Source organism: Diabrotica virgifera, chromosome 9 (genome assembly GCF_917563875.1).
Source record: "Diabrotica virgifera virgifera chromosome 9, PGI_DIABVI_V3a".
In the NCBI taxonomy this organism is placed as follows: domain Eukaryota; kingdom Metazoa; phylum Arthropoda; class Insecta; order Coleoptera; family Chrysomelidae; genus Diabrotica; species Diabrotica virgifera.
Window position 1 is genome coordinate 162,938,973 of NC_065451.1, and position 17,787 is coordinate 162,956,759.

The 17,787-nt window shown below is 35.5% G+C and overlaps 1 protein-coding gene across 1 annotated transcript; it reads left to right on the plus strand.

Moving 5' to 3' along the window:
• The first annotated feature begins 961 nt into the window (after positions 1–961).
• LOC126891565 (uncharacterized) lies at positions 962–17,554 on the plus strand. Its single transcript, XM_050660741.1, has 3 exons — positions 962–1,094; positions 2,473–3,857; positions 17,432–17,554. The coding sequence occupies exons 1-3, from the start codon at positions 962–964 to the stop codon at positions 17,552–17,554; spliced, it is 1,641 nt and encodes a 546-aa protein (XP_050516698.1).
• Positions 17,555–17,787: the final 233 nt, after the last annotated feature.

Genomic DNA, 17,787 nt, shown 5'->3' on the forward strand with positions numbered 1-17,787 from the left:
GTATGTGTTCTTGAGCCCACTGGAGGCGGTCCAAAACATGTCTAGGTTGTAGCTGAGGAACTCTTATTGGTCGACGACTCCTCAAACCTGAGTCTAAAATTCTTCTTCTTGTTGTAGCCAACGATACTCCGACTCCTGTAGCGTGCCTGAATTCTCTTTGGAGGGCTGGTACAGACATAGAAGAATTTCTACGGATGTAAATTCTAATATATCTATTCTGTCGATCATTGGTAACTCGGGGTCTACCAGACCGAGTTCTATTCCGTATCGAGTTTGTCTCCAGGAACCTATTCCATATCCGTGAGACATCACTCTGAGAAACACCCACTCTTTCCGACACGAACCGCTGTGAATGGCCTTTTTCAACTAAATCGATAATTCTTATACGGTTCAACTCAGAAATTAAAGCACGATTCATTTTTAATCACGTTTTCAAAAATTTCACCAGAATAAACTTTTCAAATGTTTACACCTTGGCAAAACCAGGTCAATTAAATGAGTATTCAAATAAAATAAAAAATCAAAAAAGGTATATTTTTTATAAGAAAGGCCCATTAAATATGTGATAAAGATACGGATTTATAAAAGCGTAAACATCGTGAACACGAGGGGTGATGCATAACTTTTGAAACTATGTGTAACTTCAATAAAAATTCTGATAATAGAAAATAAAATAAGGATGGGAGGCCGCTTTTCTATAAAATCACCGGGCCGCTTGCAAAGTTTCAGCACGCCACTGCTTAACACACACACACACACAGACTTGCCGTTCCGTTTACCTACCACTCCCGAAGCCTTGCGTTCAATATCGACCACGTATTCGGCGAGGTCTCGGGTACCCTTTTCGCGGTTCAGGGTTCAGTCCCGTATTTTTTCTGCGACCAGCTGTGACTTGTCGGGTAGGGTATGGATAGTGGGAATACTGTTACATAGCGGTTCAGTCGAAGTTGTTGAGATAGATATGAACGACGAAAAATTGATTAAACTTGTCAGGCAGAATAATGCCTTATATGATTCCGAAAGTAAAAAATATTGTGACAATTCATTTAAAGACAATATTTGGTCGGCTATTGCCAAGGAACTTGATGCCACTGGTAAGTAAATTTTAAATTATTTGCTTGTTTGTTTATATTTCTAACGCAAAATCTCAATAGAGTGCGGCAGATTCGTGCAAATATTATAAGAATTGTGCATTTAATGATAGAAGCATATAATTTGGACCACACATATTACACATATCAAGGTTCAAAATTAGATTCGAGGCCATCTCAGATTTTACCTTTTACAAAATTGGCGGGCATTCAAAATGGCGACGATACATATGTGACTAAAAGCACGATACCTTTTGAACGAAAAGTCCAACTTCAACCAAATTTGGTATACGGGTTCTATTTTTTGGTGTATAAGATTGAGCTCTTGAACCGGAAGAATCGGTGTACCAGAAGGTGTGTTTTTCCTGATTTTTTATGTAAAAATATGTTGTTCTTTTGTCAATTTTTTCACCCTGTATATGTTAATTCTTCAAAAAGTTAATACCGCCATTGAAAAAAGCGTAAAAATATTTTTTAGGAAATATTTTGAACTTTTTAGTTATGTTAATTACCATTTAATAAATGCATAACTTATCTTAACATGTAGCTATGTGCGGCAGATTCGGGCAAATATTATAAGAATTATTGTGAATTTAATAGTAGAAGCATATAATTTGGACCGCATATGCTACACATACAAATGTTCAAATTTAGATATGAGGACACTTCAGATTTTGCCTTTTACAAAAATGGCGGGCGTTCAAAATGGCGTCTATACATATGTGACTAATAGCACGATAACTTTTGAACTAAAAGTCCGATTTCAACTAAAGGTATTGTTATGACAGTTCCGTAGATTGTTCCTACATAGAAAGAGTCCCTCGACGTGAAAGAAGAAGTAGTCACGTACGAGAATGTTCTGGATGTCATGGAATAACCCAGAAATATCTGGTGACGTCTAGAACGTCAGAAAACTATATAAACATTGTGTTTGACATTTGATAGTTCAGTTGTATTTTGAGATTTTGAGTATTTAAAGTTGTCAGTTTGTTCAAGTTGTTAACGTATTGTAATATTGTATTGGAGTTTAAATAAAGTATTGTAAAGAACTTGTAACATTGGTGACAGCGGTGGGATAAGAAGACATTAAGTAATTTGTATATGGTCAATACAAGATCTACTAAATTCGAGAAACAAATGGATACATCCGGACCACCAGAATGGTTTTTAAAAATGGAAGAGTTGAAAGAGAAACGTAGGCAAGCAGAGAAAGAAAATGAAGAGAAACGTAGGCAAGAAGAGAAAGAAAATGAAGAGAAACGTAGGCAAGCAGAGAAAGAAAATGAAGAGAAACGTAGGCAAGAAGAGGAGGAGAGGCGTAGACAAGTAGAGGTAGAAATAATAAATAGTTTGTCACAAATTCAAGAAAATTTTACATTAGAGGTAAGTCAAATTAATAGTAGAATTGACACATTACAAGAAAAACAAAACTATTTAGATAATAAACTAGAACAGCAACAAAATGATTTAAAGCAACAACAAGATAATTTAAAATCTAGTTTAGAAAGACAAATAGTTATGTTAGAACGAAAAATTGATGCCCAAGCTTCTTTATCTCGTATTGTTTCAGTAACGAATGTCGAATCTGAAACAGCCCCTTCATCTTCACATCCCCTAAATCTTCTTGAATCAGGCACAATCAGAAATAGCAAAATTTTGAAACCACCCACCTTCGATGGCCAAACAGCATGGGAAACGTATCGTTTCCAATTTGAAGCTGCAGCAAGAGCAAATGGCTGGACTGAGAGAGAAATGGCAGCTTCCTTGGTGGTGTCGCTTCGAGGCCAGGCAGCAACCGTCCTTCAATTTCTTCCTCAGGATTCACCTAGTTATGACTCACTTGTTCAAGCTTTAGAAACAAGATATGGCCAACAACATCTGAAGCAGGTTTTTCAAAGTCAGCTGAAAGTTCGATATCAAAAACATAATGAGAGCCTGCAAGAATTTGAAGCCGATATTAAAAGATTATTACATTTGGCATATCCTCAGGCACCAAGAGATTTTCTGGAACAAATCGGTATACAGGCTTTTATAGATGGACTGCATGATATCGAAATGCAACAGGCTCTGCGATTACAACACCACAAAATGCTAGATAAAGCACTAATCTCAGCTCAGGAGTACGAAGCGGCGAAAAATATTTCTAGATCTCTTCCACAATTAAAAGAAATAAGATTTACAGAAAATAAGCAAGTCACTACCACAGATAATGAACAACTAGTTTTATCCCAGATATTAAGCTTACTACAAAATATCCAACAAAAACCTCGAAATGAAAACAGAAGATGTTTTAACTGCGGAAGAATGGGACATCTAAAATCCAATTGCAGAAGCCGATCCCAAGCACGAAAAGAAGAATACAAGAATGAGATCAGAAGGTCGCCAAGTTCGACATCCAGAAGCCTGTCGCAAAGTCTCACTAGAAATGATGGTAGATGGTCACTAAGAAACAGATTTCCTACAACTGACCATAGAAAGGAAGAAAATACACTGGAATTTGAAGTTAGCCATTTGAAGGAACAACTAGCGATTAGTAAAAATAAAATAGATAGATTAAGAGAACAGGTGACAATATTGCAAGAAGAGTGTAAGGTAATTCAAAATAATGCAAAAACTACACAGTCCAATCTAGAAAACGAATGTCAAAAACTGATGAAAGAGAAGAATGTGTTAAATAAACAATTGCAAGAATACCAAAATGCATTAAATGAATTACAAGTTCAAAGCCAACGTCAGCTAGCACAAAAAGAGAATGTAACCGAAGAAGTTAGTCTGCGGATGACCACAGTTGAACAGCAAGAAGATAATGACCAGATTTCTCTGGAAAACATTAAGAAGAGTCAAAAGAAAGATAACGAATTAAGAGTTATACGAGATTGGCTTAAAAATGGAGTAAGACCTCTTTGGCAGGAAATATCTAAATATAGTCGAACTATAAAGGCGTACTGGGCTCAATGGGAATCCTTGCATCTTTCGAATGGTTTGTTATATCGGAAGTGGGAAAGTTCCGATGGAGTACGTATAGTTCAACAGGTGGTACTGCCAAAATCACACATTAAAAGTGTGTTGGAAGATCTTCATAGCAGCCTGTCTGGAGGACAGTTTGGAGTAAAAAGAACACTGGCCAGAGTTCGAGACAGATTTTATTGGATCAATTGTCGCCCAGATGTAGAAGAATGGTGTAAGAAATGCGATTTATGTAACGGAAGAAAAGGCCCTAGAACAAGAAGTCGTGGTAAAATGGCACAATATCTTTCCGGAGAGCCTTTTGAACGACTTGCAGTAGATATTCTCGGTCCACTCCCGCTGACAGAGAGAGGAAACAAGTACTTAATGGTTGCAATGGATTATGTTTCAAAATGGCCTGAAATTGCACCTCTTCGTAATCAAGAAGCGACGACTGTAGCGGAAGCATTCATAACACACGTCGTATCAAGACATGGAGTTCCTTTAGAGTTGCATTCTGATCAGGGACGAAATTTTGAATCCGAATTATGGCAAGAACTAATGAAAATCTTGGGTATTAAGAAAACTCGAACTACGCCTCTCCACCCACAATCAGACGGAATGATCGAAAGACATAATAGAACTATTTGTCAATACCTCTCAATGTTTGTTGCTGATAATCAAAAAGATTGGGATACCCTAATACCTCTATTCCTGTTAGCCTACAGAAGTTCTGAACATGAAGCAACCGGTTATTCTCCATCAATGATGATCACCGGAAGAGAAATGAAGCTTCCTCAAGATCTTATTTTCGGAAAATTGCCTACCTGTGAAGAAGAACCTTCATCCCTGACGTACCTAGAAAGCTCAAGAGAAAAACTGGAAAAAGTCCACGAATTTGCTCGTAAAAGTTTGAAGCTTCAAAGTGATAAAGCCAAGTCCAGGTTCGATGTGCAAGCTACTGGGACAATTTTCGAAAGGGGTGACCCAGTATGGCTATACAATCCCACACGCAAGAAAGGACTTTGTCCGAAACTTCAACGAAACTGGGAAGGCCCGTACACCGTCTTAAAGAAAATAAATGATCTAGTCTACCGCATCCAGTTTTCAGCGAGAAGTAAACCCAAGGTAGTTCACATTGAGAGATTAGCCCCATATCATGGAACTGATCCACCCTGTTGGCTTCAACCAGACCCTGATAGACCAGTTATTCGAGGCGAATAACTATAAAGGAGGGAGCAGTGTTATGACAGTTCCGTAGATTGTTCCTACATAGAAAGAGTCCCTCGACGTGAAAGAAGAAGTAGTCACGTACGAGAATGTTCTGGATGTCATGGAATAACCCAGAAATGTCTGGTGACGTCTAAAACGTCAGAAAACTATATAAACATTGTGTTTGACATTTGATAGTTCAGTTGTATTTTGAGATTTTGAGTATTTAAAGTTGTCAGTTTGTTCAAGTTGTTAACGTATTGTAATATTGTATTGGAGTTTAAATAAAGTATTGTAAAGAACTTGTAACAGTATATAGGTTTCTTTTTTGACGTAAAAGATCAAGGTCTTAGACCGGAAGAATCGGTTTACCAGAAGTTGTGTTTTTCGTGTTTTTTTTTTATGTAAAAATATGTTGTTTATTTTTTTAATTCTTTCGCCCTGTATATATTAATTTTTCAAAAAGGTAATACCGGCGTTGAAAAGAGCGTAAAAATATTTTTTAGGAAATATTTCAAACTCTTTAGTAATGTTAATTACCAATTAATAAATGCATAACGTATCTTCAGATGTATGGTATGTTAAACAGTAAATGGTTAAGTTCAATTAGTTACCACTATAAACAGCCCGGATTAACCGATAATAGTATAAAAGGTCCGGTTTCAGGTAAAATTTATTTTAGGCTTTATTATGGGGGTACCGTCTAGTCAGTGTTAATTGCAAAAGACAAACTCTGTCTACCTCGGTGGCTTATCTCTCCGGGTGGGTCTTAACAATGTGCCAGGTCAGATAAATTTAATAATATTTACGACCGCGCTAATTGAACTCAAACCATTTACTGTTGAACAAACCATACCTATGAACCTATGTGCGGCAGATTCGTGCAAATAATATAAGATTTATTGTGCATTTAATGGTAGAATCATATAATTTGGACAACACACACTACATATACAAAGATTCAAATTTAGATATGAGGCCATCTCATATTTTGTCTTTTACAAAAATGGCGGGCATTCAAATGAATCTGCTGCACATAGGTACATGTGAAGATACGTTATGCATTTATTAAATGGTAATTAACATAACTAAAAAGTTCAAAATATTTCCTTAAAAATATTTTTACTCTCTTTTCAATTTCGGTATTATTTTTTGAAAAATTAATATATACAGGGTGAAAGAATTGAAACAAAAACAACATATTTTTAAATAAAAAAACAGTAAACACACAACTTCTGGTAAGCCGATTCTTCCGGTTCAAGACCTCGATATTATTCATCAAAAAAGAACATTGATGCCAAATTTTTGGCTGATGCAGACTTTTCGTTTAAAAGTTATCGCGCTATTAATCACATATATATAGTCGCCATTTTGAATGCTCGTCATTTCTGTAAAGGGCAAAATCTGAGATGGTCTTATATCTAAATTCGAACCTTTATATGTGTAGTATATGTGGTCCAAATTATATGCTTCCACCATTAAATGCACAATAACTCTTATAATATTTGCACGAGTCTGTCGCACATAAGTACATGTGAAGATACGTTATGCATTTATTAAATGGTAATTAACATTACTAAAAAGTTCAAAATATTTCCTAAAAAATATTTTTATGCTCTTTTCATTGGCGTTATTACCTTTTTGAGGAATTAATATATACAGGGTGAAAGAATTAAAAAAACAACATATTTTTACATAAAAACCACGAAAAACACAACTTTTGGTAAACCGATTCTTCCGATTCAATACCTTGATCTTATACATCAAAAAAGAACCTATATACCAAATTTGGTTGAAATTGGACTATTCGTTCAAAAGTTATCGTGCTATTAGTCACATATGTATAGTCGCCATTTTGAATTTTTGCCATTTTTGTAAAAGGCAAAATCTGAGATGGCCTTGTATCTAAATTTGAACCTTTATATGTGTAGTATATGTGGTCCAAATCATATGCTTCTATCCAGGCCCGGCCCTAGGGATTTTGCCTCCCTGGACAAGATCGGCGACCGCCGCCCCTCCCCCTTGATATACCCAAAAACTCAAAAATTTCACCATGGCTCTTAACTTGCTGAAATCTATCACTTAACGCATTAACGGTTGTGTCTATTATTTTTAAATAGAATTCAACTTTATATCGTGTATCTGGATCTATATCCATACTTTCATCTTCAGCCTCCTTTTCGGATTCTCAATTTCTAACTTTGATGAGCCCTTTTGCGTCTGTCAAATAGCCCTGGAATTTTAAATCACTTCCGAGAGACTTCAAATGGATTTCCGATTTTTCTAATAAACTGATAGCTTGATACGCTCCCATATCAATACTCTGCATATGCGACTACGTTGATGTGAAGTTAAATGTCATGCCATATTACCACAGAGCAAATAAAAGTAAAATCACGGATTTGATTTGCCAAACAGCTTGCCTCATGAGCAACCATTTTATCGTTGTTTTTATTCACAGTGATTTCTACAAGAGCATCGTAAATTGCTTCAATTTGCTCTCCAATGGGAGTAATTGCATCAATTATTCTACTTTTCCATATCTACATGTAGTTTCGGACAAATGTTTCAATGTTAGGTTAGAAATATGATTTTTCAGCATAGTCCAATGATGACTATTAGATGCTGAGAAAAAGTTGTAAATTTTGTCACTAAGGAAAAGAAAGAAACTGGAAACTGTGAGGCTTTAGCAGCATCGTTCACGACTAAATCAAGTGAATGGCTAGAAAATGGGACAAACAGTGCTCTAGGATTCATTTTCAAAATTCTGTTTTGAGCTCCCAACTTCTTCTCTTCCATGCTTGCCCCATTATCATACCCTTGTCCTCTTATATCTTCCAAAGGTATTCTTAGTTCATTCTGGGACTCCGTAAGTCCCAAGCCAGTGGTTTCCACTACATGCACAAATCCAAGAAAATTTTCTTCAATTTTAACACTTTGTGAACAAGAACCCAATTCGACAAAATGTACAACAATAGTCATCTGTTTCACCCCAGTGATATCAGATATACAATCTAAAATTATACTTTAATGCTTTGCTGATTTCAAAAAGTTTAAAATTTTATTTTTGATTTGGTCATAGAGGAGCTGAATAATTTCGTTTTGAATACGTTTTCCCAAGTAGTGATGCTGCTTGTTACTCCCATTAGTTATTCTCCTAATGTGCTCTTGTAACACAGAATCAAAATTTTTAAAAAGTTCAAAAAGCTTAAAAAATTTACCATTGTTGTGATGAAAATGTTTATCAGAATCGCCCCTCATTTGGATGACACTGATGTGCTAAGAACTGTATTATTGATATAAGTCGTTTTATTACATTTTTCCGATGACCAGTTTCTGAATTTAGAACTTTTTGTGTTTCTTCATCTATGATTTTGCCCTATTCTAGTCTAATTGCTAGTTCTACCCACTGTCGCTGTGACTGTAGATGCTGGAGACTTAGCGTGGCTGGACAAAGCTTCAGCCATATGTTTCTAATTATTATACCAATTTTCAGTAAAGTTAATTTTAAGTGGATTTCAGTGAATTTAGTTTAGTTCTGATCCTACTATTCTGATACGATGAAGAAGAAGACGGTGTTGTCGATTTTCCGTCGAATTGCAATTCTGAACCTTGCAATTGTTATTATTTCACTTACTTAATTTTCGTTTTTACAGTTGCATTTTTGCCGCTCTTGTTCATAATATTGATTTTTTATAATATTAAAAACATAAGTTATTATTTGTTCAATTTCAAAAATTGGCTGTCATCTAAAATTTTCCGCCCCTGAATTTTCCGCCCTGGGCAGCCGCCCAGTTCGCCCACCCCTGGGGCCGGGCCTGCTTCTATCATTAAATGCACAATTGTTTCACATATCGGCTGCACTAGTAACTATGATAGGGTAAGGAAATGTATATTGGTGACACAAGTAATTTGGTGATAATTTTTAATCAGATTACCACGCAGTTTTCTATGCAAGCACATTCATGACAAAGCGCTAGTAAGTTGTTACGAGTGTAAAGGATCGTTTAAACACAGCGATAAATCAAACAACTTATCAAGGTCAATCGAGTTGTTGCAACTTATCATTGTGTGTAAACGGTGCATCGCACAACTTATCAAAGTTGGAGTTGGGTTGAAGGTGGTATCGCATTGAATCGCAGCGTCTAAACAGCGTTTCAACTTGTCATCACAACTAGTTGCTGTGACTTGTCGTTGTGTTTAAACGACGCTTAAAGCGTCGTTTAAACACAACGATAAGTCACAGCAACTAGTTGTGATGACAAGTTGAAACGCTGTTTAGACGCTGCGATTCAATGCGATACCACCTTCAACCCAACTCCAACTTTGATAAGTTGTGCGATGCACCGTTTACACACAATGATAAGTTGCAACAACTCGATTGACCTTGATAAGTTGTTTGATTTATCGCTGTGTTTAAACGACCCTTAAAAGCAGGACAAACATATTACGATTTCGTAATGCGGGCACTCGCTTTTAGTAAACAGACTGTTTTGACCGTTGCGTTGTGCGACAGTCGACAGTGGAGCCATTTCTTATTGAATATGAGAGACGGTTACATATTTATTGGAATAATTTCTGTTTTCTTTATAAAACTTTATAAAACCATTCAATAAACCAATTACCAATAAAAAAAAGCTTCATTGAATTCGTGATTTAGCCAAGGTAAGTTATATTCCTTAAATTGCTGTTGTTTCACCAAATTTTCTAACCACTATCACCAATATACCTTACCGTGTCACCAACTTACCTAACATAAGTTTGTATGTCAATGTGACATTTAATATCATTATTAATAATTTTTTGTTAAATTAACTCTTCTAAACATTTACTTCAAATAATAAGTAACATAATAAAGCAAAACTTATTTCTTGCTTAGTTGTCAAATTCCTATATTATTAGTATTTTTCAATTTTATCCCCAATATACCTTTCCTTGCCCTACTGGATGTCTCGGAAGAAGTTATTTTTGTCTACACAACTGAATATGAAAGTTGTTTCCACTCTAATTTAAAGTAGATTGAGAAAACCAGACTTATAGTAGGGGAGGCCAGTACATTAAATTTGCAGTTACTTGGGCGTTATGGGGACCTATTGGGTTGTGAAGCCTCAGAGAAGCTGCAAACGTGCCCAGATACGTCGCCGAACGGTTCTTATTTAGAGACCTAAAACAAATAAGAGTACTGGATATTATGGAAGAAAAAGCCAGAACAAAATTTGCTGAGCTAGAAGACCACCCAAACCGAATCTTGCAAGAGATATTAAGGTATGATGTGTACCATAGATGGAAACATAGGAGACCCAAATAACAAATATTAGTAAATATATAATAAAGGCTAGATAATCGTAGCTCTATCAAAAGAAGACAACTTGCTCACCTTTGGCATCTCATTATATTTATTAATGTTGATTTTTATAATTTTCAGACATCCCTCAAAAAAAATATACAAAAAACTTCAAAACGGCTTCAGCCACTAAACAAATCAATAAAATATTAACAATAGGCGAAAGCCACAAAAAAATATTAGTAACAAAACCCAAAAAACGGGCATGAGGGGCCCACATCCTCGAGCGCCGAGTCGCCGAACTGGACATAGCCCAGAGCGGGGACTCGGCGCCCGAGCAAGGATCGAAGATAAGTCACTAGAGATAGCGGGAATAGAGCGCCTCACGCTGGCCTGCATTGATCGGGGTAGGATTTCATATGGGAGTCCGTGTACCAAAGACTCCCATATGATAAGCACTTTGCTGATTGAGAGCCCCTATAGCGCATCAGAGTGCTATCGGGGGGTAAGTGGATGGTCTGGAGCATTGAAGCGGGGTGGAGTGATTCCTGCTTACGGGAGTTAATCCTCCTCGCCCCAATGAATTGTATCACCCGAATGTCATTCTCTAGGGGTGAGCAAGTCTCTCAGGCTGGGTTAAATCACTATGCTTGCTTGCTTGCTTGGGTTGTGAAGATTAGGTCCTAAAACCAAAGAAAGTTAAGTTTTCCAATTTAGTGGGACCTTTCCATTTTTTAATTTAATTTTTCATTTGAAAAAAGTCTCGAATAAAAGTTACTTCTTTTCACGTAAGGAATCCAAATCTGCAATAAAATATGAGGGCTCCTATTTAAGATTTTAAAGTAATCCCCCACTCTACCTCCGTGGGTGGTCGTGTTTGATGTCCTTCGATAGATTTTTAATAGTTATTTATGATATGCGTGTTTATTCGATTTTTTTGCCGGTGCGGCGCGCTCTGTGCCGCATTTTCGGATAAAGTGCCAACAAACGCATTTTCGGATTTTAAATCGCTTATAACTTTAAAACTATCAACTTTTGAGAAAAATGTCAAGAAACTTATTTTATTTACAATGTCCCAAAGAATCTAGAAAAAATATTTTTCGGAGGAAAATAGGAGATTTTTGAAATAGAGCGAGCCGCACCGGTAAAAAAATCGGATGAACATGCATAATTTAACAATTACAAAACAACGGTTTAAATTAAGGTTAGACGCGATCACTCTTCAGAATCTTGAAGCTGAATGTTTAAACTTCAATTTAAGTATCTGGCAACCTCAAAAATATTAATTTAAATATGTTTTTAAGCCTCGAAAATGCATATTTTCGCATTTTTCAGATTTTAAATGGCCTATAACTCGAAAACTATCAATTTTTGAGAAAATTTACAAGATACCTTTCTTGTTTAGAATGACCCACAAAACTTAAAAATATATCTTCCGGAGCAAAAAAAGTGATCTTTTGTATTTGTTTAAAAAAATTGTTTAAACAATTTCTGCCCAAAAATTCCGACCGGCACCCTTCAGATTTATTTAAAGGGGACATTTTTGAATAGGAATCCACAAAGAAACCGAATCAGAAATTTTTCCAGACGGGAGCGGTCTCACCACATGGACTAATGCAGTAATGGGTTAAGAGACAATATATGGTAGCGGTACATTTACAGGGTACAAGGTTTCTCCCCATGTGATTTTCTGACACGTTCGAGTAACTGCAAAAATCCCCGCTTGTTCCCCTAGAATTACTCTACGCTTAAGTATTATGTTTATATGGGATTGAGCCACAAATATTGGTGTAATAAAATTTAAATTTCTTAATTATGTTTGACGTTTCGACTTCCACTCCGCAAGTAGTTCCCAAAAATAAAAAAGAAATTATCTAAGTTTGAAAATTCTAGGAAAGATTTTCATACCGTGATTTTTTTAGATCTCCGGAATTTTCAAACTTAATTAATTTTTCATTTTTGAAAACGATTTCAGGAGTGAAAATCGAAACGTTAAATAAATTTCAGGATTTTTATTTTTAAATTATGATTTTTTGACATAATATGTCAAAATATCCTTGGACTATCCACTAGTTATTCTCAAATTTTCAAGCAAATCGATCCATTCTGTAAAAATTGCGAGGTTTTGTCCTATTTTAAGCTTCATTACTTGGACTAATTGTCATTTCTGATAATATAAAATACAAGTTGTGGTAGGGGAGCCCAAGCTGGGATTTTTGCAGTTACTCGAGCACGTCAGATTATCATATGGGGAGACACATGGTACCCTGCATATGTACCTCTACCATATATTGACTCTTAACACAAGGAACTTCGTTAAGGGGGGCCCGAAAAAAAACTATATCCTTAAAAATACTCGAAATTGTCAGATTAAGATAAGGTTAGGTAATTACATGCAAAAGAGAGTAAATTTAAAAAATCTGAAGATTTGAGCGGGGCGTACGGAAATGGGTGAGTCACAAAGTTTCACAAGAAAAAAGCGAGTATTTCGCGAAATGAACGTCAGAGCGAAAAACTAAAAGATTCGTGTTCAGTATTTTTCAAAAATTTATCGAATGGTACTAAACATAATCCCCCACGGAGAGGAGTGGTGGTAAATTTAAAATTTTAATCAAAAATGAATAACCATTTTCAATTTCGTTGCAAAAAGAAAATACAGCCGCATCATATTCTAGTCCAATCAGAGAGTGCATCAAGCACCTCTACCGGTTTCTAAACTTATTAGTCTTTCATCAGGAGGCACATAATATGCTGCTCTCTCTGATCCAACCAAAACAAGCCCCGGCGTGCAGTCACGGATTGCAACGAACGAAATGGCATAGATGCCCTAGCGGCAACTGCTAGTAAAAAACTAAGTTTTCAATCTAATGGCATATAAATGGCATGTTTTTTTTTTAATTTTAAATACAAACCCCGAGATATTTCGCAAAATGAACATCAGATCGAAAAACTGCAAAATACACTTTCAAGATGCTTTTGAAAAATCTTTCGAATGGTACCAAACACGACCCCCACGGAGGTCGGGTGGGTGGTTACTTTACAATCTTAAATGGAACCCCCAAATTTTTGTTACAGACTTGGATTCTTTACTTAAAAATAAGCAACTTTTATTCGAGTCATTTTTTAGAATTATGGATAGATGGCGCTATAATCGGAAAAAACGATTGTTGGAAATGGAAAATTAAATTAAAAAATGGAAAGGTCCCACTAAAATGGAAAATTTTACTAAACTTTTTTTGGTTTTAGGACCTAATAATCACAACCCAATAGGTCCCCATAACGCTCGAGTGACTGCAAATTTAGCATACGTTGCCCACCTACCCTACCATTGTGAGAACAATTATTTTGTCAGCATAATATTGTGATTCAGCATTCATTCTCTTATTATAAATTTGAAATTTTTGTATACCCACCGAAAGCATTTTCAGAACATTTTCGATCACGTGACAATCTATAATTAAAGATTTTTTTCGTTACATCATCTCTTTGCTGAACCGAAGAATATGGTCTTAATAAATTTGGTTTTAAAGGAAACGCCTCATCTCCTACTATGACAGAGGGCATGAGCTGATCTGAGCCTGGAAACTTTTTTAGGTCAGGAATATTAAAATCACCTTTTTCTATCTTCTTCTTCTTTAAGTGCCATCTCCGCGACGGAGGTCGCCAATCATCATAGCTATTCGTATTTTAAAGACGGCTGCTCTGAAAAGTTCATTTTTTGATGTACATCCGTACCACTCTCTCAGGTTGCGCAGCCACGATATTCTGCGTCTCCCTATGCTTCTCTTTCCTTGAATCTTTCCCTGCATAATCAATTGGAGCAAGCTGTATCTCTCTCCACGTGTAATATGTCCGAGATATTCCAATTTTCTTATTTTGATGGTATTTAGGATTTCCATTTCTTTATTCATCTTTCTCAGAACCTCTTTGTTTGTGACGTGTTCTCTCCACGATATTTTCAGAATTCTTCTGTACACCCACAGCTCGAATGATTCTAGTTTTTTCATTGATGCAGCATTCAAGGTCCAAGCTTCCATTCCATAAAACAAAGTCGAGAAAACGTAGCACCTAGCCAACCTAACTCTTAGCTCCAACTTCCAATCTCTTGTGCAGAGCACTTTTCTCATTTTGTTAAAATTTGCTCTAGCCTTTTCTATTCTGACTTTGATTTCCTGTAAGTAATCTCCTGTGAAGTTGATCGTTGTTCCAAGGTATGCATATTGGTCGACTTGTTCGAAATTGGCTCTGTTTATGAAGAGATTTTCGTTATTTCTTTGAGTTTTCGATATTCTCATAAACTTAGTCTTCTTGTCATTCATTGTTAGCCCGTATTCTTGTCCAAACTCTGCTATTCTGGTCACCAGCCTCTGAAGATCCCCAATATTTTCAGCTAAGATAACAGTGTCATCCGCATATCTAATGTTGTTAATGGGACCTCCATTTACCTTTATTCTAGCTGTTTCACCCTCAAGAGCATTTTTCAAGATCTCCTCTGAGTAGGCATTAAAAAGAATTGGCGACAACACGCATCCCTGTGTTACTCCACGTCTGATTTCAATTTCCTCTTTCTATAGACTTTCCTAAATTAGAATGAGCGAAAATCCTCCGTCACTCTTTGTCTATTTTTATCATACGATCCGATATCAACAATCGAACAAGTTTTTTTATAATTAAAAAACTGGGAGCCGGAATTAGCAGGAGCTTTTATTACAACGTGTTTCCCATCAATTGTCCATTAGGAAAATTCCAAATATTCCAATAGTCGTTTGCACTCTTCTTCTGCTTCTCCAGTCATCAGTTGTTAGTGGTGGAATTGTTTTCCGTAACATAGTTTGGACTATTGCTTCACAAACGTCTTTAACGATTGAACATACTGTTGAATGTCCCAATATATTGCTGAATGCTATTGTTCGAAAGGAATCTCCAGTTGCTAAAAACCTGAAATAAAAAGTATATACTAAAACGCTCATAAATAAGAAACACTAAATGTTGTCTAACAATAAAACACTAAAAACGTTTATTTTCTATACTTCCACAAAATTTATTACAACTATGTGACTACAGCTGTTTCGGCAGAGTGCCTTTCTCAAGTGATTTAGATTACTATGGGTTTGTCTTTTTAAAGTCTTTAACTGAAGAGATTGAAGAGCTGTTTGTCTCGAGTTGGTCATTCAGAATTATATCTTTATTTTCATTTTATTAATTTCCATAGATTCTAATAAAGATAGTTTAAGGCCTTTATTTTGAATATGCAGAATTTGAAACTGTTCATTAAAGGAATGATTATGATCTAGAAGGTGAAGTGCGTATGTTGAAGTGTCTGTTTTTCTATTGTTGAAAGCCCTTTTGTGTTCTGCTATCCGTTTGTCAAAGGTTCTGCCAGTTTGACCGATGTAAGTTTTCGGACAGTTTATACACCACAAGTTAGTTTATAAACACCACTCTGTAGTTGTTTTCTCTTTCGGCTCTTATTGTTCTTAATATATTTGCTTAAGTTGTTGTTAGTTTTGAAAGCTGGTGTTATTTCTTTCTTTTTTATGTATCTGGCTATTTTTGTTGTTATCTTGCCAGTATATGTGATGGAGCAGAAAGTACTGGGTTCTTTCTGTGGTGGTGAATAGACTAATTTCAGGGCTTTCTTATGGAGTTTTTGGTTTAAAATTTTATTAATTGTTTGTTCGTTATAGTCATTGTTTACTGCTATTTGTTTAATGATGTTCAGTTTTATTTCGGAGTTATTTTTTGACATGGGAATTTCTGTCAGTCTATTTATCATGTTATGGTAGGCGGCTAATTTGTGTTATGTATAGTTGTGTCAGTATTGGTAGGTTTATGATATACGGAGAACTCATGTTTGTTGTGTAGTCTGGTAATTGTTACATCTAGAAAGTTTATGGACTTATTCTGTTCTGTTTCTATTGTAAACTCAATATTACTATGAAGTGAATGAATGTAGGTATGATAGAAATTGGTCAAGTTGCCTGTTAGTTCCTATAAAGCATACTAGTATATCATCCACGTATCTCCACCAATATAAAAACTGTTTAAATACGGGATGTTTAGAAATTGTTGTTTCAAGCTAGTGCATAAATATATCTGATAGCTATGGGCTTAGAGGATTACCCATAATAAATCCTGCACTGTTTTTGTGTGAGTTTGTGTATATTTGATTATTGAATTCAAAATAGTCTTGATTTATGCAAATTTCAAGAAGGTGTAAAATTTTAGATGCAATGATCGGATTTCTACTATTATGGTCTAAAAGATTTTTAACTATACCAAAAGTTTCTGTAGGAGGAACACTAGGAAAAAGATTTTTTACGTTAAATGAGATTAGTCTTGAAAATGCTGTATTTTATTAACTAGTTCTAGTGTATTTTTTACGGTGAATTTAGGTGAAAATTTAGTGTATTCTGTAATAATATCTGACAGTTTTTTTGAAAGTTTATATGATGGAGCTGTATAAAAAGAAACTACAGGCCTTATTGCGTAATACAGGCGTATATAAACATACGCACTTCACCTTCTAGATCATAATCATTCTTTTAATGAACAGTTTCAAATTCTGCATATTCAAAATAAAGGCCTTAAACTATCTTTATTAGAATCTATGGGAATTAATAAATTGTAAAATACAGATATAATTCTGAATGACTAACTCGAGACAAACAGCTCTCCACTCCTCAACCTCTTCAGTTAAAGACTTTAAAAAGCCAAACCCATAGTAATCTAAATCACTTGAGAAAGGCACTCTTCCGAAACACCTGTAGTCACATAGTTGTAATAAATTTTGTGGAAGTATAGAAAACAAACGTTTTCAATGTTTTATTGTTAGATAAAATGAACTTCCATCAAGTAACGGTCGAATCTATCAATTACTAAATGTTGTCATTTGTAGGGTCTGCATGTAAAGCAAGATGGTATCAGCTTCGAGATCAATGGAGAAAAAGTAAAAACAAAACTACAAAATCTGGGAAAGCTAGTCAACAAACAAAAAAATGGCGATATGACGTTGAAATGAGTTTTTTGGAACCATACGTACGTCAAAGAGACAAAGTCAGTAATATCGAAGATTCTTCAGATGGTACAAGTCGAATGAATTCTTCGCTCCAAACATTATCATCCATAAGTGAAACTGAATCGACTCCAATAAAGAAGCCAAATATAATTTCCAACAAAAAAGCTTCAAAAGTAACAAACCAGGAGGCTTCTGCAAATTCAGAACAGATAAAATATTTTATTCGAAAACAAGAA

Coding starts and splice junctions, on each gene's coding strand:
- LOC126891565 (XM_050660741.1), top strand. CDS start 962: ATGAACGACGAAAAATTGATTAAACTTGTCAGGCAGAATAATGCCTTA. Junction 1,095..2,472: donor CAAGGAACTTGATGCCACTG/GTAAGTAAATTT, acceptor ATTTTACATTAG/AGGTAAGTCAAATTAATAGT. Junction 3,858..17,431: donor AAGAGAATGTAACCGAAGAA/GTTAGTCTGCGG, acceptor TGTCATTTGTAG/GGTCTGCATGTAAAGCAAGA.